This window comes from Anarhichas minor, unplaced genomic scaffold, assembly GCF_050575085.1.
Source record: "Anarhichas minor isolate MPS153535 unplaced genomic scaffold, ASM5057508v1 ptg000025l, whole genome shotgun sequence".
Taxonomy (NCBI): domain Eukaryota; kingdom Metazoa; phylum Chordata; class Actinopteri; order Perciformes; family Anarhichadidae; genus Anarhichas; species Anarhichas minor.
Genome location: NW_027466471.1, coordinates 6,279,339 through 6,300,207, shown reverse-complemented (window position 1 = coordinate 6,300,207; position 20,869 = coordinate 6,279,339). Strand labels below are relative to the sequence as shown.

The window sequence follows — 20,869 nt, the reverse complement described above, 5'->3', positions numbered from 1 at the left end:
TGAGTGTACATTAATGAGAAATAAAATGAACTTTTTTGATTTTAGCAAATGGCTAATTTAAAGGTCTGAATACTTTCCGTACCCACTGTATATATTACGGTTCATAAGGTGTTAACGGATCACATGCAGCCCTTTCCTACAAGTGTGGAAATGGGCTGACCAGGCAAAGAGTTTTCACAACCTAAAATGTATTCTTAAGAACTGCTCATAACAGATGTATAAAGCATAAGTGATGTTTAATTAATTATTAATAGTCGTCAGTGGAGCATCATCACCAGGGACGACGTAATGACATGCTGCATCTACAGACATACGGCCTGTTAAGTATACCATGTTGGCAATATCAGATGAGAGTAAATCTCAAATAAGGCAAAGACAAAGGTTGAGTTCTGACAGTTTATTATGTTGAAAAAGAGGGAAAAAAAGTCATGCACAGATTCAAATTAAGATAATCATTTGATAAGACATGATTAATCATTTAAAAATAGTTTGCATACAAATAAGAAAAGAGAATCATTTCAGCATATATATCCATGTTTCTGTCACACAGCAGATCTGTAATACAATAATATTCTTTGCACTGATTTTACAAACGAGCTGTAATGCATGACTGTCAATACTGTGGCAGACCTGTTGCCATTTGGAATTCAAAATAGTTTCATGCTCTTTCCTCTGATTCATTTCTCTGGTCTGGAATAACCAAACCAATAAGACTGTCCCACAACGTCACCACCTGCCACGCTCTCTCCTTTAAGTAAACATGAAATCATTTCAGTTACAAACTGACAGATCTGGTCTGTAGCAGCTGAACGTCGAGAACCAACCTCCATCGAGGAAGAAGGAATGTACCACAAATAAATAAATACTTCATTTTTCCTTCCAACAGAAAGAACGAACAAAACACGTAAAACCTTTATTTTTTTCCTTTAACAGGAAAAAAAAAAGAGAGATAACACCAAAACAAGGAGTATCAAATCAAACAGTACCTTCAAGCTGTATAGTTTGGATAAAAGTTAGTAATTTGAGGTTTTGGTAAACAGATTGCATTGCGGTAAACATTGGCTGACATCTGCAGCTTCACGGTCTCGCTGCCACTACTTGAAGGAGGGTAAATTTGGCACTTTGATGCTGATGTCACCAATGTTGATGTTTCTGGGCATTTCCGGCAGGTTCATGTTCTTTACAGCTGACACGGCACGAGCAGGCGCTCCTGCAATACCGGCCTGTACACACACACACACACGCACGCACACGCACGCACACGCACGCACACGGAGGGGTTGATAAGATACAAATCAGTGGATTAAAAAAAGAAAAAAAAAAAACACGTTACACAACAACACACTGAACAGTGGACATCGGACACACACTGTGCTAAACAAAGCACTGGACAAAAAATATAAATAAAACAAACAGTCAACTGCTGACAAAATGCAAAAGCACCGACAGCGACTAAGACAGACAATGTGTGCAAATGTACATTCAGATGCCTTCATAGCTTCATATGCACATGCACTAGTTGGTTCTATAATGACTTACATCACAACCAGAGGCAATTATGAATCAACTGTGAGGACACACTGTACTAGACCATTCGCTAAAGTTTGATGTACTGAGAAGTACTGGACATTCATCCAATGGACAAAAGGCTGCGTTGCTTTGGAAAGTGAACCCACCGGACTCTGGAGGACCGATAAGGGCAAAAATGCAAGGAGAGAACTGGGTAAAGAAGAAAAAAATGGATTTGGATGTGAAGACGGGTAATGATGTTTGGATAGATAGGTTTGTATAGAATGTCTGTGTCATATTTTGAAAACATGTCAACATACTATTAGCCATAACAATACAGGTGTTACTGTATTTTTAGTGGGTTCGATGACTTCTGGAAAAGACTACACACGACTGTAGCTATCTCAATACATATTTGTGAGTGGCGGAATGAGAATATTGTGCCATTTACAAAGCTAAAGTGTTAACTATTGATGACATGAGGAGGCTGTGAGTCTGGTCGTACTAAAGTACAATGGGAAATCTATTCTCAGGGACAGAGGGGGGCACTTCACTCTAACACAATGAATCTCAATATGTAACCGTTGAAGAGCAATTGAGCGTTTTTTTTAAAGGAAAGCATCAGGGTAGTTTAGCTTTATTTTGGAACAATAAAAAACATCCGTGGAGAGTGAATGATGACATTTTCGTCTCAAGTGTACGTGCAGACATTTGAGAGTCACTGTGGTTAGAGATCCCCCGAATGAATCTTCAGCAGACAGACCCAAAAATGACCCATAGGGTTTAAGCCACCCTAGAGAGCTGTATGTTCTCATTGCCTCCGTTAGGAGCACATTCAAACGAGCAGCCTCGTAAATCATTTAGTGATATGACGCGCAGAAGCTACGTCTGGAATGTGGATTCGTCCACTTCACTTGTTTTCACAAGGTTATTTCAATGGACCGTTTGTCTTATGGGGCAGTCCTCCTTCTGCCAGGAATCAAGGAGACTTGTGTTGGAGGGAAAGACGACCGTGGCGTATACCGGGAGGAATGCTGATCCAGCACATGGGCTCAGTATTCAGGAGTCAAACTCAAGATATATATATATATTTTCCTCACAGTGGGGTAGCCTGGAGACCCACTGTGCAAGTCCATAATACTGGGTTGTTAATCAAACGCTGGGTGATTAATATGTACAGAAATAGCAACAGCAGCTGTGTAGCACACGACAATGGCTCGATTCTCTGGTCTATGTAAGTTACAATTATAGAATGCTGGAGCATCACTCCATCTTCTGTCTGTGAGAGAAACGGGATAAAAAGTCTACAGTAGAGGGTTTATATTGTTGGTTTGAGGCAAATTATACGTGTGGTTTAGAGGGTGAGGCCTTAAAGGAATAAGTCATCATTTTGGGTGATGTGCTAACCTGCTCTTTAGCTGAGAAGCTTCATACCACTCTTGTGGCGCTTTGGTAACAGTTACAGCTAGCTCATCTTAGCTGAGCACAAAGGCTGGAGGAAGCAGATATCTTCTTATCTAACTAAGCTAACTAGCTGCTAGCTGTAGCTACATAAACATGTCCTGGTTCGGACTGTGCAAGCCGCTTTTGTCCTGGTTCGGATGTATCGGTTGAGAGGCACTATCTGGTCTATTTTCTTCAGCGATCACCATCGAAGTGTAAGTAATATTAATTCATACATATCAAAGAAGATGACAGTGAAAAAGTCTATCTGTAGCTACATATCTACCATATCTTCTCATCTAACTGCAAGAAAGCAGAAGAGAATATTTCCCAAAATATTGAATTAGTCTTTTTAGGCCGGACAAGTTTTGATAGTGTCACAGTCACATGCTTTTGCCACACAACAAGACAACTCTCATTTAATAATTATCATATTTTTGTTTTAAAAAAATGGGCTTAAGAACAATTAAGGATAATTGTTAATGAAAGTAAAATAAACCTCTCAAGCTTGTTTATTTATAATTCTTTAAACTACAGCGGGTGGACAATATAATAGGTACACCTGACATTATGTACAATGCACCGCCAGAAACTACAGCTTCAGAAATTAGCATAGAGTTGAAGAACCATCTCTGTGACACAGTCTCAAGTAACAGCAGCTCAACATTACAAACTTTATAGTATTTATTATATTTATTTATCGATTGTAGTAGACTGCATTATACCGTCAGCTGCTTCTATTATCCACCACCTGTACAGTCACCGGTGGCAAAACATTTTTGGGTCTGCCATGGAAGATTCCTACTGTATGTTAGTGAAGTCAGCTTGCTTTTGCATGGAGGGCCTTTTGGTGAGTCTCAGGGTGGGGAGGGGATAAACTTCAGTTAAGGTTACAGTACTTGGTTGTAAATTTAGCAGTACCTGTGTCTACCTGTCCTGCCTGGTAGACTGAAAGATAAACGTCTGTAAAGAGAGAGAAGAATGGAAAGAACTAGACAGGGTCAGGAAAAAGAGGAATGAGGAATGTTAAAGCAGATTAAAGTAATTACAGTTTATCTCCACAGGAAAAAAAGTGAAAGGACCTATCATAGACCACATCTTTGAAGCCAAAAATGATCTGAAGCTTTGCCCACAATCAGTCTTATCGCCAGAAATACAGATAATAATTGAGAAAGTTTGGTGAAAAAAAAACACGAATGCCACTTAATGAGTCTTTGCCAGTCTGGAAGTGGAACAGCTTATTCCTTGTTCCCCCAGACACTGCCCTCTAAAAGGACAATGCCATTTTGAATTAGCATCAGTGTGAAAAACACACTGCGGTCTAGGGTAGGTCCAAGAGGGAAGGACGGAGCAGCTGTGATGATTGTAGAACAGTAAAGGACTCTGCTTACAGAACATCAATCAAAAAGAAGATTCGGTGTCATTAAAAGCACACAATGCAGGTCAGATTGTTAGAAAATGTTTACTTTGTTAGCACTTAAACTTGAATTCAAATGTTGGAGCGCACAAGTGAGGTCAGCCAGTTAAAACCCTGACAATGTAACCCCTTCAGCTCCTTGTTAATACAACAAATTTCTACAACTTTGTGTGAGCGTTTCTCATTGCAAAAGTCGAAAAAAAGGACTCCCCAATAACTCTGCCTCAATGTTTAGACCTCATCCCAGTGCTTTGTGAGCAATTTAAATACAAAGCCACTGAAGCTCGAGGACCGTCGGGGGCTAAAATCCACATTAGGCAAAACAGAAATGATTTCATGAAATTGTCTCTGGCTGTCTTTCTGATTAAAAGGTTCCAATAAGTAGACAAATGTTTATCTGCTCGCAGAAGCTGTATGGAAAGCAAAGCCGTGTCCTTGCATAGAGTAGATATCTAAGCAAGGACACGGGCTTATAGATGTAACAAGAAGACACTGAGAAAGCATTTTCACTCCAACAATAAATTCAATTCACATCCTCCTCTAGAATGATAAGAAGCCTACAACCAGCCTGCTTTCACCAAGATATGTCAAATCCACATGACTAGAAGATGGTGATTCAGTGGTCACAGCTTCTGGACAATGGTACAGTTAAGTCTCCAATGACATATGATGCTGTATTTCACACTGAGGGATACAGGAGAGGAGATGTTGAGTCTTGACCTATGTTGAGAGCAGTGCAGCAGCGAGCTGGGAGGCCGAAAAATAAAAAAAGTAATAAAAGGAGCACGAACACTCAGAGAGTAGGTGGGGAGAGCATCCACGAGGGTCACTACTGGAGGGGAGCATGCAGGTTGCAGCAGACACACATGCCCGCATACGGTGCACGGTAACGGCAGAGAGTACCGGAGGTTGGGGTCAAGTCGTACAGGGCATACAGCGGACGGGGGAGGGGTCAGGCTTACCTCGGACTTCTCCATCTTGTTCTGGGAATCCACCTGCGTGATGATTTCGTTCATGTTGGTCTCCAGCACCATCCCGCCCATCACCATCTCTGCCAGAATGTTGTGGACCTGAGCAAAATAAGATATTTCAAATAGAAATAGTACAAAATGTACTGATTTAACCTTAGGTGACTTGTTTAAATAACTGATATTCAGTTCACATCAGATCACAGAAGACAAAGAAAAGCAGCAAGTCCTCCCCAAGGTGAGAATGTTTGCCATTTTTGCTTGAAAAATTACTAATACTACAAATCAATCATCAAAAGAGTTGCTAAATAATAATTAATTTATCAATTGATGGACAATTTACATTGCAGCGTGTATTTAAGTTGCTTAAAAGATGTACAGTCATTTGACAAACCAATGATGACTGGGCCAATTGCTCAACCACAAAATCTGGGAAGTCACTGAAAATCTGTGACAGCAGATAAGTGTGACGCTGTAATATGAGGCAATAATAAATCAGGCTGAATATTACGACTAATTTCTAGAATCAAATATTCAAGCGGCTTTGTTAATGTGCAACACAACAAAGAGACAAACTGTTATAAAAGCATTTCCTACCTTGTCTACGTGGAAAATTAAGTCGAGCTCACAGACATTCTCAAAGCATTTGTCCAGCGTTTCCACAAATACCTGAAAATAGAAAGAATGTAATGTTAAGTGAAATCACCACCTACGCCTCCGCCAACCAGTCATGTTTCAGTTTATATCCATGTCTGGCCAAAATATCATCATTTCATCCTATTAGATAATTGTGTCATATACATATACATAAATTGTCATAACCAGCATAATCAGCATATCAACGTTTGTGCCTAATTCCCTGAAGGCATTCCTGAGATATTAGGCTCTCGAGAATGGACCGAACGGACGGACGACTCAAAAACATAACGGCTGTCGCTGGCACGGAGGCATTAAAGAAAAACAACTTGGAAAGTGTAACAGATACACTCTGGTTTCTCAAGCTTTTACCTGGATCAAGTCTAATATCCCGAGCTCACTCTCTGAGGAGTCCACACAAAACACAAAGTACAGTGTGGCGTAGTGTCTGTAGATCAGCCGGTAGTCCGATCCTCCAATCAGCCTGAAACACAGGGGAACAAGGAAACATCACACCTGTCCTGAGGGAATACATTACACGCAGGACCATCGGGTCGATCACCGGCAGCTGCGCATTGGCATGAAGACATGAGTCTGTGCATTAACATGCCGTAAACATGTTATGGCACAGATGTGTTCAGACATGAGTCAACGCATGTAAAGATAGGACACAGAAACATAAGATATGAAAGATATGAAAGCTGGTTTGACCTCAGTGACTGTGGACATGTTGTAACTCGGCCTAATCCTGTGTAATCACACAAAGGGAAAGGTGAATTAAGGGATTTTTGGTGGATGTGATGACACTCAGTAGTTGCCTAATCATTACACTATAATAAAAAATAACCATGTGGCTTTGGTGTGGCCCAAATGTTCCTCAATAGAGAGGGGAAATGAGTGCGAGAGGAAGAGCGAGCGCTGATGTTTCCAGAGGGAAAACGACACCTACTTTGTTCCTCATTCATGAATGATGGATGTTACCATCGACTCTCATTCATAAAGCTTTCCTTCACAGCGCGAAAAACGATCAAGTCCAGTATTTACTTCCACTCGCGTTTAGAACACAGTGTTATTGTTGCCATGCTTACATTCCACCTTCCAGGAAATTGCAGACGTTCTCATCTCTTTTCGAGACCAAGTGGAAGGTTTCCCTGATGATCTGCTGCTCCGTGTCTTCACTCTGCGGGAACGACGGGGAAACAGAGAGCGTCAAAACAAAGAGGAGCTGCTGAATAATGAGCTGTTTTGTGCACCTAATTGCTTCCAGTGAGCCATTTCATTACGCCTATCCAGAAGACTGGGTTGGCGGTTTGAATTCCCTTGGCCTCTCTTTTTCTTGAACATATTAGTTTTGAATGAAAAAACATGATGAGTACACTCAGCGTTCTCTTTATCGTATCTAAACGTACACTAGTGCCCACAGGCTACACACGCAGTGAGGTCATTGTGCCAGCTGAACCAAGGCAGGCTCATCTTATTGTTAGCTAATGGACGAGGTTAGGTTCAAAACCTCAAATATCCTCGGGCTTGTTTGCAAGCACCAAATCATTTCCTGAGTTAATAAGAGGCCAAAAGATTCAAGTCTCAGTCGGTTTCTAAATGTCAGAGTTCTGCATTATGTCATTTTGGGGATGAAACATATTGTAGGCAATAGATATTTAAGGGGAGACACCACAGGTGAATAAATGAAATATTTTACCCATCGATAGACAGGAAAATTCAGAAAATACAATAAAAAGATTTTCATAAATGTTATGCTTAAATATGCAAATGAGGCAGTAGCTGATTAAACATGTGCTGAGGTGCACACATTTCCATAAGAGATATCTGAACGTTGGATAAAGCCAGGTTCAGCTTGTGTCATCTTGTTGACATATTACAGTCAAAGGTTATAACAGAGGGATTTGGGGATATCTCTTTGCTAAAATAATCAATTTCCCTCTCGTGTTTTTAGGAATAAAATGAATCAGGCTAGGATTTTTGCACACAAAGAAACCTCAAACCTCACGTTTGTGAAGTTGTTTCCAGCTAATGTTAAGCTTTTTTTTATTTTAAAAGGACATCCAACGGTTCACACAGTTGCCAATTAATCAAGTTGCTATGTCCAAGTCACCTTGCTATTGTGGCAGCAATATCAAAGAATGGGCCTGCAGCCAACCGTGAGATATAAATCCAATTATGAGAACAAGCAAACGCAGCTTGCCCAACAAAAGGATATTACATAACCTGGTATAGTTGCTACCTGCTCGGAGTTTCCCCGGCGGAGCAGGTGTGTAAACTTCACTCCAAGCTAAAGACAATGGAGCTAATTGAAGCGCTGAAAGGCCGCTGGTGAGAGCACGAGACCCTCACGAGGGCTTTATTAAAGTCATGTGACACAAACAGAGTGACCTCACTTCGCTGGGTTTCACCAGCTGCACTTTACACGATCATTTGGCCACAGTCCTGTTCGCACAGGCTCCATAAGGAATGCGATAGCTTCGCTTCGGCTCGTGCACGTTTAATTATTCATATATATTTTTTAAAGGGTTCAGACTGACATCTTATACACGGGGGGCCAGTTTGAAACAACAGCACATCACGGGGCGCTTGTGAAGTAGCCTGAACACACCTTCCCATTCAAACAGTTTGCGACAACATGACATGAACGCATTTTTTAAAGGTATAGCTACATCCGCCTTGCTTTGCTTTAAGAAAACATAACACAAAGTGTCTTAAAAGCCACAGCTCGCTATTTTTTTAATTCACTTCCGCCTGTCACAACCTCTATCAACGATAAGATATATGAATAGTTAACATGTTACTTACATAATGCTCGTAGAATTTAGAAAGCCTCGGTTTCCCATGGTTGTTGAATATTAAAATGGCTTTAATCATGACTGTAGCTGAGTGCAGGGAGGCGGGGGGAACAGAAAGGGGTCAGTCTGCGGAAGACTGTCGACTGTCGTGAACCCAGATCCGAGTGAGGGTTCAGGGCTAAATCCCGTCTCGATTTAAGGGTAATACGGGATAACTTCGAGCTACACGCTGCTACTCCTCCATCGTCTCTTTACGGAAATATTCCACGTCAAAGGACCAGTCACGCTCTCCTCCTCCTCCTCCTGGTACGGCGGCCGCGGTGGTTCAAACCGAACCTCCGTCTGGCGCTGCAAACCGCAGAGGGGAAATGTGATTATTTATTGCTGATAACTTGGATCACCCATGCAGTGGTTTGGGTTTGACTGTGTCTTTGTCTCAATTTCATGTGTTTTGTCAAAGATGTATTCATTCTTATTGCGTCCCCTTGTTCTTCTTAATGTTTTGATTAGGTCTTATGTATATGATTTATGCTACACCATTTATTTTTGTTATTTATTTAATTTTAAGTGGTAACTAGTTTTGACCCCTAAAATGTGAAAAAAATGTAAAGAACAATTACATTTTTCATCAATTTGCCCATGTATAGATACTTATGAGCTGTTGTTTGTTTTGGCTATTTAGCAAATAACACCTGCGGTCACTTTATTACAATTGATCCTGTTCCTTTTCTAGTATTTAATAACACATCAATTTCAACAATTCAAATGTTTTTTCCACAGTTTGTTGTAAACACAGTGAACATTGTATGTGTGAAGCATGCTATGGTAATATATTATTAAGAATAATTATCATCATCATCTAACATTGCAGAATAGGGGAATACGCAAACAAAAGTCTGCATTCACACATAATAGCTCTATGATTGTACTTAATAATACGGTAAAAAAAAAAGAATAATCATAAGGGAAGTTTTTCGTGCATTTTTGTTCCAGAGATGTTTTAGAAATACTTACAAAATAAAATGATAAAAAGTCTGCAGTGGGAACATTTTTTGTTCTTTATTTATGGAAATTACATTTCCCCAGTCAATAACTGTTCTGTTGTTTGCATGAACAGACGGAAACAACACGTGGATTCAAGCAATCTATGAACATCAGCACCTCATTCATTTTCCACATTAAAGTTACATTAGTTTTTTGGAAAACCAGTTTAGATGTAATTTTCCATCAAACCAAGTGCATCAGTTTACTATCCCCCATCAGTGGTACTACAGGTGCTGGTCATATAATTAGAATATCATCAAAAAGTTGATTTATTTCACTAATTCCATTCAAAAAGTGAAACTTGTCTATTATATTCATTCATTACACACAGACTGATATATTTCAAATGTTTATTTCTTTTAATTTTGATGATTATAACTGACAACTAAGGAAAATCCCAAATTCAGTATCTCAGAAAATTTGAATATTGTGAAAAGGTTCAATATTGAAGACACCTGGTGCCACACTCTAATCAGCTAATTAACTCTAAACACCTGCAAAGGCCTTTAAATGGTCTCTCAGTCTAGTTCTGAAGGCTACACAATCATGGGGAAGACTGCTGACTTGACAGTTGTCCAAAAGATGACCATTGACACCTTGCACAAGGAGGGCAAGACACAAAAGGTCATTGCAAAAGAGGCTGGCTGTTCACAGAGCTCTGTGTCCAAGCACATTAATAGAGAGGCGAAGGGAAGGAAAAGATGTGGTAGAAAAAAGTGTACAAGCAATAGGGATAACCGCACCCTGGAGAGGATTGTGAAACAAAACCGATTCAAAAATGTGGGGGAGATTCAGAAAGAGTGGACTGCAGCTGGAGTCAGTGCTTCAAGAACCACTACGCACAGACTTATGCAAGACATGGGTTTCAGCTGTCGCATTCCTTGTGTCAAGCCACTCTTGAACAACAGACAGCGTCAGAAGCGTCTCGCCTGGGCTAAAGACAAAAAGGACTGGACTGCTGCTGAGTGGTCCAAAGTTATGTTCTCTGATGAAAGTAAATTTTGCATTTCCTTTGGAAATCAGGGTCCCAGAGTCTGGAGGAAGAGAGGAGAGACACACAATCCACGTTGCTTGAGGTCCAGTGTAAAGTTTCCACAGTCAGTGATGGTTTGGGGTGCCATGTCATCTGCTGGTGTTGGTCCACTGTGTTTTCTGAGGTCCAAGGTCAACGCAGCCGTATACCAGGAAGTTTTAGAGCACTTCATGCTTCCTGCTGCTGACCAACTTTATGGAGATGCAGATTTCATTTTCCAACAGGACTTGGCACCTGCACACAGTGCCAAAGCAACCAGTACCTGGTTTAAGGACCATGGTATCCCTGTTCTTAATTGGCCAGCAAACTCGCCTGACCTTAACCCCATAGAAAATCTATGGGGTATTGTGAAGAGGATGATGCGAAATGCCAGACCCAACAATGCAGAAGAGCTGAAGGCCACTATCAGAGCAACCTGGGCTCTCATAACACCTGAGCAGTGCCACAGACTGATCGACTCCATGCCACGCCGCATTGCTGCAGTAATTCAGGCAAAAGGAGCCCCAACTAAGTATTGAGTGCTGTACATGCTCATACTTTTCATGTTCATACTTTTCAGTTGGCCAAGATTTCTAAAAATCCTTTCTTTGTATTGGTCTTAAGTAATATTCAAATTTTCTGAGATACTGAATTTGGGATTTTCCTTAGTTGTCAGTTATAATCATGAAAATTAAAAGAAATAAATATTTGAAATATATCAGTCTGTGTGTAATGAATGAATATAATAGACAAGTTTCACTTTTTGAATGGAATTAGTGAAATAAATCAACTTTTTGATGATATTCTAATTATATGACCAGCACCTGTAAATGGGTAGAGTCGGTTTAACTTTTAGCCACAAGGTGGAGCCTCAGCACATCTGCTGTTGATGAGGTATTTCAGAGGACAACTTGCAAAAGAACATTGCAAAGAACATTCTTTACTTTTTAAGACCTGCGTGTCTTCCTCAGCCAGAGAGGATTTCCCCCCCGACTCAAGTTGAGTTTTAACAGTGGTTTGGACCCGAACCTGTGGTAACCAGTAAAATGTTGACGATTTAAACTCATCCTTTTCTGAAAAGGGTGAAAAGTGTGCAGCTCTCAAGCAAACATTATCCCTCTGATTTCTCTAACATTCCAAAGTGTCCTCGAGCAAGACATTGCACTGAATGTCTCAGCCAAGCACCCTGACACCTGCAGTGATATTTGATATATTTCTGAGCAACCACTGGTCCACAGCGTGTAGGAATAAAACACTTTCTAAATGTACGCCATATGTCCCACAGTAACTTCTATCAAATACTGTGGAAGCTTGCACTGGCATGTTGCGTGCCTTCAGGCCTCTTCTGTACTTTCAGCAACTGGAGCCTCTCCAACTGACTGTTTGCATCTGATTTACAACATTATTCTGTCCCACAGTTACGTTTTTAACGTTACTCCTATTGCTTACTGGTCTCAGGTCAGTGATCTGGGGCTGAAGATAGAAACGGTGCACTGATACATACCCAAGATGCAGCAGCTCCAATGAAGACTTTTATTTCTGACACTTGCATTTCACTGATAGTGGGCTATCCCTTTCACGTTTTATTTTCTCATTTAATTGAATTGCTATATTACTATTGTTTACTAATGTTTCACTCACACCCTGCATGTCTTTATGGAATCATCTTGTTTGACAAGATTCCTAAGTGACGCAACAAGGACACACCTGTGTGCATGTGCCAGTGCCTATTTGCATCTAGCACAGCATCTGCAATCAATCACTTTCCCATTGTCCTGATCCTCCTTTTTTTTTGTTGTTGTGACACCATTCAAACTTGTTCCCACCCCCACACACGCACTTGTATTTTTCCAACCCCACTTTGTTTGTGAGCCTCACACACACCTTGTGCAGTGTGTCGATGACTGAGTTTCTGGAGGAGAGGGCCCACAACAAACAATAGAAAACGAGACTGGACATCTATTGTTGGAGAAATGGCTCAGGGAGAAAGAGAGAGAGGGGGAGGGGGGGGGGGGGGGGGGCTGTGTTTGTGGCAACGTGGTGGAATTGGACTCAGAGAGGATTAGTCCAAGTTGCCTGCAAATAACTGCATATGTTTTTGAGTGAAAGCATGCAAAATGAAAATATATAGAACATGTGTTATTGCTAGTGAGCGAGTGTGATGAAGATGCAGCCGCGTTAATTCTATTATTGGCAATATTTCATTCTGCGCTCATGATGAAAATGTATTTAAATTAGACTGCGTGCTGTGGGCGTCCACCTTCTCCCATAATGGTACAGTCCAACACCAGCTCGCCCCCAAATTGCAGCCCCAGCCTATAAAAAGTAAAGGACTCGCCGACAGTTGGTACAAGAGAAAACCGTTGTTTTTAACTGAGCAGAACTATCTGAAAACAGAACCCCCCTCCCCCCCCTCCGCAGAGAGATGGAGCACACCGAGGTGGTGAAGCCAGAAACTCTGGACGACCTGATCCAAACCCTGCACAAAGTTTTCGAGAGCGACAGCATCAATGTTGAGGAGGTTCAAGACATAATGGAAGCATACGAGAGCAACCCCCAGGAGTGGATGAAATATGCAAAGTTTGACCAGTACAGGTAAAAAAAACAAAAAACAAAAAAAAGCTCGCGATTCGCAATGCTTCGGATATTGTACCGCAATTTACTAATCAGTTGTTACTCATGTATGATGCAGCTGCACTTTGAACTCTTGCTCCGTCGCTGTCTGTCACCTTGGCCTACTGTGCTTTTGTTTGAACTATAGTCCAAATGTTTGTTTGTTTTCCAATCATATATTTTACTTTTGTTCTTATTGTGTCTATATTGTATGCATGCTGCTTTTACTTTTTATTGGGGGGAAAAAACACTTTTTCTGGCTGCTGTAGAAAAACAAACTGCCCTTGAAAAAAAGGGAATTTATTGGGTTATTTATAAGTTTGCAAATTACTGAATGCATTTATAACATTGATACTATCAGTCTAAATGTTTATAATTTCATAAAAAAAAACAAAAAAACATCGTTCTTATATTTGAATGAAAACCATGTTGTGGTTTCCATACAAAGTAGGGATATGGTCACATGTTATTTAAAGATAAGAGAGAGAGAGAGGGGGGGGGGGGGAAGAGAGAGAGAGAGAGAAACAAACTGAATTCATATTCACATTGAGCTGATAGCCTCAAACAAACCAGTTTATTCTAAATGTTTTATCTCCACAGCGGAGTGGCTTCTCACTACAAAATATGGGTGCTCTGTTCAGACGTTTTCAATGACTCCGGTGTTTTGATTAGTTTAGGGGAGGGGTGGGGCGCTCCAATCAACACCGAGAACGGACGCACACCCAACTGACTGGGACTGCCTGGTGTCCGCACTTTGAGCCGCAGCTGCCTCGAACACATTTGGACACTGACGGAATAGCACGGAGTAGGAACAAAAATACCAATATTTACAGTCCGAGCAAGGACGCAGGCTGTCAACAAGTTATCTGTGTGGACATACAATGAACAGTAATGACCCCATTTTGTTGTCTGCCCCCCCAACCCAGGATTTGAATTCAGGGGACAGATAGTGTTTTTAACAATAGAAGTGATGCATTACAACTAAGTAATCCCACGATAGGTTCACTGTGGAATAATGGAGGTGGCTCTATAAATGAAAATCAAGTTTAACATTTTTATCAAATAAACCTCATAATGGTTGAATATTGGTGCTCACATTGATAGTTTATCCTATCTCTCTGTTCTTTTCGGGTTTTTTTTTTAACAAATCGTCCTCTCTTGCAGGTACACAAGGAACTTGGTTGACGAGGGCAACGGGAAGTTCAATCTCATGATTCTGTGCTGGGGAGAAGGCCACGGCAGGTGAGACACTCGTTTATTACAAAATATGATCACGCTGTGTTTTTCTCATCCCAATATGGAATCAGCAAGATCTCACAGATCACCGCCGATTAAAAGCTATTATGGCCGTTGCATAAAGCTATTAACGCTTTATCTTCTGTGGAAATTCAAGTCAATAGAGATAAGAGAGGGCTGTGTTCTACAGACAGACAGGAAGTTATGTAAATGTTATTTTATGATATCTGTCGCTTGTCTCACTATGTCAGCAAACGCCACCTGAACCAAACGCCTGTGGAAACGCACTGATCCATTTAAGTCTGTTATCATGATAATATCTATGTCTTTATATGATTGATTACATAGTATTTGACTAGCAGATAGCACTAACAGTAAGGCTTGATGGTTACACACATGGCTTTATCGGCCTGTAATTCACAAGAGCGGCATGAAAAAAGTTATGCAATTGTTGAGTCATTACTCAAAAGAATATAATGAGACAGCATCTGCCGCTCTGGAGGAACAGTGTGCATGTCATGACACAAGGAAGAAAAGATCTGGAGTTCCTGAAAACGGTCTCACCTTGTGACAGAATCCCATCAAATCCTTCACAGGGCAGATTGTTTTGAATGTTTCTTTTTGGTCATAAAGAGAAGTGTGTTCTTCTCAGAGTTCTGACACTGTGTTCTCGTGCGTTTTCCGTACGATTTGCAGCAGCATCCACGACCACACAGACTCCCATTGTTTCATGAAGCTGCTGCAGGGTCAGCTGAAGGAGACGCTGTTTGACTGGCCGGACAATAAATCGAAAGGGGACATGGTCCAGAAGTCACAGAGGATTCTCCAGGAGAACAAGGTTGCTTACATAAACGGTGAGAAACCGGACTGTGTGCTGATTGTGTCTTTGCTTTTTGAAGAGAGAATCACCCTTCTTCAGAAATGTATGCATCTTGATTCTGTTACAGTAATGCTTGTTTGTTTGTTTGTTTGGGGGCAAGGTGCGATAGTGATTCTTCACAAAGTGCTGCAGGGATGACATATTTTTTGTAGGCCGTAAACCGGGAGTTAGCATCGCACCGGTTCCGTCGACACAAAGCCGACGGCACGTTTCCATTGGGTTTTGGATTATTTCAGAAAAATAACATCTGTGACAAACAAACGTTTATGTTTTGTTCAGCAAGATAACCGTCAACAGATGAACACCGCTTTAGTGATTTTTGAAGCGTTAATGCAGTTGTCAGAAGTAAAAAGCTAACGTTTAGCCATTTAACCGCCTTTTTTAAGACACGGAAAATCCTCAAAACTTGCAAGAGGGGTATTTACTGATGTATTTTGTGATATCGTAGAACAAAACTTTAAAATATCTTGAGCTTGTGTTAACCACAGATCAGGCAAAACCCATTAAAAAAAAACATTGACTTCAAAACAAAGGAATCAGAAGAAATGCTAACTTACATCCGCATTTTAGGCCTCATTCCTGCATCACTCTATGGGTTAAAACCTTCACATTATTATGTGTTCAGAACAATAAAATAATTGTTCTTTACACGTTCTGTCCCACATGAGATATGTATTATCTCTGAAACAGTCGGGACTAAGTGTGTCACTTTTTACAGCACAGTGATACTGAAGTTTCCAACCTCTGCAGGGACGTTTTGTCAAAACAGGACTGTAACTGGAACAGCCAGTTCTGACTTTGAATAGCTGGTCTCTCTCCCTAAAATCTCTGCTGACTTGAGTATTTCCTCAAAGCCATCAGAGCCCTGGTGTGATGTTTGGTCTCACTGCCAGGAGCGGGCCCGCAAGCCCCATTTCACAGCATTCCAGCGGCTGTCTGAATATATTTTTTTCCTTGTTCGTGCATTTGCACATTTCAGACTCCCTTGGCCTGCATCGCGTGGAAAACGGCAGCCACACAGAGTGCGCAGTCAGTTTGCACCTGTACAGTCCGCCCTTCCAGACCTGCCAGACCTTTGACCAGCGGACGGGGCACAGGAACACTGTGAAGATGACCTTCTGGAGCAAATACGGAGAGAGGACTCCATTTGTAAGGGACTTTTTTTTTTATGGCTTTGATACATATTCAATGGAAAATCTACAGTAACCAAAGAGAATGGTTTCTTGGTCTTTGGACAGCCAAACTTTGCAAAGTCAAATTCTGTAGGTGGAAGTTATGATTGTGGGAAGTTAAACCCAGAGATGTGTGATATTCTGACAACATGCACAGTAGAAAAACAACTTTTTAATCATAGCATTGCATGCAAAACACTGACAGCCTAAATATATACATTACTACATACTACCACCACACACAGGACCACTCACAGACTTCCTCACCCCACTCTGCCTTATGAGCAGGAAGTGGGAGGTTTTTATGGCGTGCTGATACTCTCATTAAGCACAGCCTATGAGCAATTAAAGCAGCACCCTTTGGAGATTTAAGGATTTAACAGAAAGTTTCCATTTGCTATCCATTACATGTGTTTCCAGGTGCTGCTGTTTCAGCAAAGCTGTTGCTTTGGCATGCAAGAAATGTTGTCGCCGTTTAAAAAAAAGACAAAAGAATGAACTTTTTAGACATGTTTCCTTTGAAATTAAAATTCCAAAGCGCTGCACGTTGTGAAATGACGAATGAAAGTAACACAAGGATGTGAAAACAAGAGCGCCTACGCCATAGGATTTACGCCACTGACAGTGGCCTTATCGGAAACGTACAGGTTGCATAAGTACACCTTGACCAAGTCAGTGCATCGGATTGCAACACCAAACAGAGGAGATAAGATAGCAGAAGTACTGTAAGTGAGCACACAGCGAACTTAACTCGCTATACGTCCCTCGCTCTCGACAGTGGTCTGAGGTTGTTGTTGTTTTTCTGGATGGATGAGCGATTAGGTGCCGTATCGGGAAACTTGAGGTCCAAATTAGGAACCTGACTGAATAACCCTGTTTTGGCTCGGACTTACTGAAAGGCGAAGGGACGTGTAATTCTGTGACTAATGATCTGACTAATGGTCTGTTTTTTTTTTTCTCAGGAATCCACAGTCTCACAAGAGAACAACTAACGGTCACCAAAGGAGGCTCTGGGTGACGAAGGCATTTAAAATGACAATGTTGTGAAATTGATTCGAGGGGAAACTGCTGGGGGAAGCGAAATGTGGACCTGCTATGACTAAGCAACCCATTTAGAAATCAGGAGCGGGCCGGTTCAAAAGGACAACCCAGTAATTAGAATGGCTTTATCGCTTGCCCAGTGTTGAGCTTGGCAAATACTGATGAGCACAGGACGAATGCATGAATAGGCTCGTACATGGATTGAATCTGCCTTTTGTTTGCTGGGCCTGAGGAGACCCTTTCCCAATAACAACATTCCTGTTTATCCACGAACCTGTGTAACCACTCTTTTGTAAAGTTATGGCCCATAGTCAGAGAGTAGAGCTTTAGCATTAAAAAAATAAAATAAAATAAAAAAAGTGTGTGTGTGTGGGGGGGGGGGGGATAATATTGCTGTTATAGTGTTTTAAATTTTATATCTCAAGAAAAGGAAAAAAAACCCAGTTCTGCAATCAACAGTTTTGTTATCGGTGGAGCACTTTTATAACTGTATTTTACTGTCAATTTATGCCACTCAAAATTGTCTTAACATCTGTTGAAAATGGTAAACGTGTAACATCGTTTGTATAACCCAATTACAAAGAAAAAGGTTTGTTCTATTTGCATTTGGAAAAAAAGAAAATGTAAGGCTTTAGAGTTGTGTTGTTTTTTTGTGCGATGGTTGTAATTTATTTGCAGGAGAGTGCATAAGAGCACGAGAGAGAGAGAGAGAGTTTAAATCGGCACGCCTCTGTGTCACTCCTAAATGTATTCATACTCTGACCAGTAGGAGCCTTTTTGTGTTACTAGCGGACGACGTGTTTCGATGAAACTCAAACCTTTTCTCAGGATTTTGGCATATTCTAATTGTAGCTGTATTTATATATATAGTGCGTATAGCTTTCACAGCACGGCGCCTCTCATGACACTGTCAAAATGATTTCCGCGATGCAGTAAAGGATAAATCTGGCCATAACTGTAGACCAATAAACACCATTACCCTTTCTCAGAACCTCATGTTGTGTTGTCTTCATTTTTTTTGGTCATGAATTCTATGTGTCTCATACCGTGTGCAAGGAGCACATGACATGCATAGAGCTTGTTTGTGCAAAATGCATGCATTCATGTGGGCCTTCTGGTGTGGGCTGCTGGGTGTTATCGTGCACATTTGTTAGCTTTAGCACCTATAAATGATATATATATATATAGGAAGTGCTGGCTAGCAACCCCTAATGGTTCATTAATAGTCACATAAAAGTACATTGCAGTCATTGTGCAGCAATGTATCTACAGATAAGCCCCGTCTGGCTTCAGCCTGGCAAACATGCCAATGCTAGTGCATTGCCCTCTGTACTTTGATACCGGGAAATTTTGATTGTCATCAATTTGACCAATAAACAGATTGCTGATTAAAGTACCAGATATACTGAATGATGTCTGTGCACAACTGGCATCTACCTGGCAAACAACCAAGTATGTTAACCGTGACTCTGTGTGTGTGTGTGTGTGTGTGTGTGTGTGTGTGTGTGTGTGTGTGTGTGTGTGTGTTGTGTTAGTAAATGAATTTGAAAGTTAGGGCGCAATCGAAGACAGGCGAGCATACGTGCAAAACTCCATTTCCCCGCACAATTTACACATTATGGTTGCCAGCGGCTCCGGTGATATGTAGCCAATACTTTATCTCGTCCCCTGTACCAGTTTTTCCTATCCAGCTAGACTGTTATGACCACACAAGAGAGTAACACTGTATGAGGTGAGAGGCACATGATTCAATTCCTATGTGTTGTATTTCAGGGTTTCTACTGTATAAACCAATGCATTTTCCATTGCATTTGTTTTTTGCTGTTTGTATATGTGTAAAAAAGGGGGAAATGCACAGTGTAGTCAGTGATTTTATGAATAATCTAGCAAAAGTAGCTGTAAGTGGACTGGGAAGTTACTCAAATAAAGTCAACAGTGACCACAAGCCAGTGAAACTGAGTCAGCCCAGCTCAAAGTAGACAATCCACGCATCCAATGTGGCATTACAAATGTAACTTCTGCACAACCCTTGACTTGACTGCCCTTTATCTGTGTCGCCTCTTCCTGATAACATCCAGCCTCTCGTTCACTCAGGCCCCCCTCCAAAAGAGATGGACAGTTTGGTGACGCAATAAACACACGTCATCAGTCACATTTCGACACTATTTGCCTTCGCTCAGAGCACACGGTGTTAAATAAATGTCCTCAGGTTTTTCTCCATAGCAGGTCAACCGTGGGATGGCCTGCGGGCCAGAGTTACGTAAGCACCTAGATTACCCAGCGATACACCTGTTGTATTAGAGCAGTGGATTGCCATGTGCCTGGCTGAATGGGCTCATCCAGGAGACCTTTATGGTTATGTCCAAGAACTCCATCAATGATCCCCTTATCAATAAAATGCTATCTTATTTATCTTCCTATTTCACAGGGCGATGAGAAAATGAGTGTAAAAATGATTATGGCCTTCCGATGAATTTTTAGAAAACTAAAGTGAATGATTATGCATGTTTGGACATGTTTTAGTGATGATGATGATGATTGTGGCTGCCATGCTTTACTTACCAATTATTTTTCTGCTGCACTTGAATAAAGCCATTGCATTTGTTTTTAGCCAATCACACCTGTCCTCTTTTACTTTCTATCTTTTTTTCTAAGTTTATCACTCTATCTTATGTGTTGTCCGTGTTTCAACTGAAATGGGCAAATACAATTTTTCACGTGCGAGTGACCTTTTCCTTTCAATTATCCGCTGCTGTTTGACCGATGCCCATGCAGTTCAATGCACCGATCGTTTGGCGCCACCGGAACCCATGCTGAGCAGACGCTGACTCAGACACATGTAACCCACGGGTACAAGTTCAAGCACAGTTTGCATTCCTGTGTTACGTTTTCCCAGCTACCTGTTGAACTTAGAGTTTGAACAAACCACAACGCGTGTCAGTTTTCTCATTGTAGACCTTGTTAACCTTGGATGATATCTCCTGTTGGTCCAGATAGAAGGAGGCTTGGCATGAAGTAGCCACTGTGTGTCTTCCTGAAATATTTGGATGTCAGTTTTCATGTGGCGTCAGTTCCCCCCCCCCCCCCCCCCCTCTTTTCC

At 41.2% G+C, this 20,869-nt stretch overlaps 2 protein-coding genes across 4 annotated transcripts; one reads left to right on the top strand and one right to left on the bottom strand.

Annotated features, from left to right (window-relative positions):
• Window positions 1-382: 382 nt before the first annotated feature.
• On the bottom strand, window positions 383-9,083 carry ap3s1 (adaptor related protein complex 3 subunit sigma 1). 3 transcript variants are annotated; one of them, XM_076099410.1, is made up of 7 exons: window positions 8,782-9,082; window positions 7,062-7,153; window positions 6,346-6,457; window positions 5,935-6,006; window positions 5,332-5,439; window positions 3,874-3,915; window positions 1,088-1,223 (listed from the first exon to the last, which is right to left on the bottom strand). In XM_076099410.1, the coding sequence occupies exons 1-6, from the start codon at window positions 8,848-8,850 to the stop codon at window positions 3,880-3,882; spliced, it is 489 nt and encodes a 162-aa protein (XP_075955525.1). In that variant the 5' UTR covers window positions 8,851-9,082; the 3' UTR covers window positions 1,088-1,223; window positions 3,874-3,879. The 3 variants fall into 3 exon arrangements, with proteins under 3 accessions (XP_075955524.1, XP_075955525.1, XP_075955526.1); XM_076099411.1 differs by lacking the exon at window positions 1,088-1,223 and adding an exon at window positions 1,230-1,719 and having other exon boundaries at window positions 8,782-9,083; XM_076099409.1 differs by lacking the exon at window positions 3,874-3,915 and having other exon boundaries at window positions 383-1,223; window positions 8,782-9,078.
• A 4,068-nt stretch (window positions 9,084-13,151) lies between these two features.
• Window positions 13,152-18,760, top strand: cdo1 (cysteine dioxygenase, type I). The gene is made up of 5 exons (XM_076099599.1): window positions 13,152-13,422; window positions 14,605-14,682; window positions 15,373-15,530; window positions 16,536-16,705; window positions 17,691-18,760. Exons 1-5 carry the CDS (start codon window positions 13,253-13,255, stop codon window positions 17,718-17,720), a joined length of 606 nt encoding a protein of 201 aa, XP_075955714.1. The 5' UTR covers window positions 13,152-13,252; the 3' UTR covers window positions 17,721-18,760.
• Window positions 18,761-20,869: the final 2,109 nt, after the last annotated feature.

What these genes read in the sequence shown, in the direction of transcription:
- ap3s1 (XM_076099409.1), bottom strand. Translation starts at nt 8,850, where the DNA reads ATGATTAAAGCCATTTTAATATTCAACAACCATGGGAAACCGAGGCTT. An exon ending in TAATTTTCCACGTAGACAAG is followed by an intron (nt 5,440 to 5,934) that starts GTAGGAAATGCT and finishes TATTTTGCTCAG; the next exon opens with GTCCACAACATTCTGGCAGA. An exon ending in ACAAGATGGAGAAGTCCGAG is followed by an intron (nt 1,224 to 5,331) that starts GTAAGCCTGACC and finishes GTGTGTGTACAG; the next exon opens with GCCGGTATTGCAGGAGCGCC.
- cdo1 (XM_076099599.1), top strand. Translation starts at nt 13,253, where the DNA reads ATGGAGCACACCGAGGTGGTGAAGCCAGAAACTCTGGACGACCTGATC. An exon ending in GCAAAGTTTGACCAGTACAG is followed by an intron (nt 13,423 to 14,604) that starts GTAAAAAAAACA and finishes CCTCTCTTGCAG; the next exon opens with GTACACAAGGAACTTGGTTG. An exon ending in TGGGGAGAAGGCCACGGCAG is followed by an intron (nt 14,683 to 15,372) that starts GTGAGACACTCG and finishes TACGATTTGCAG; the next exon opens with CAGCATCCACGACCACACAG.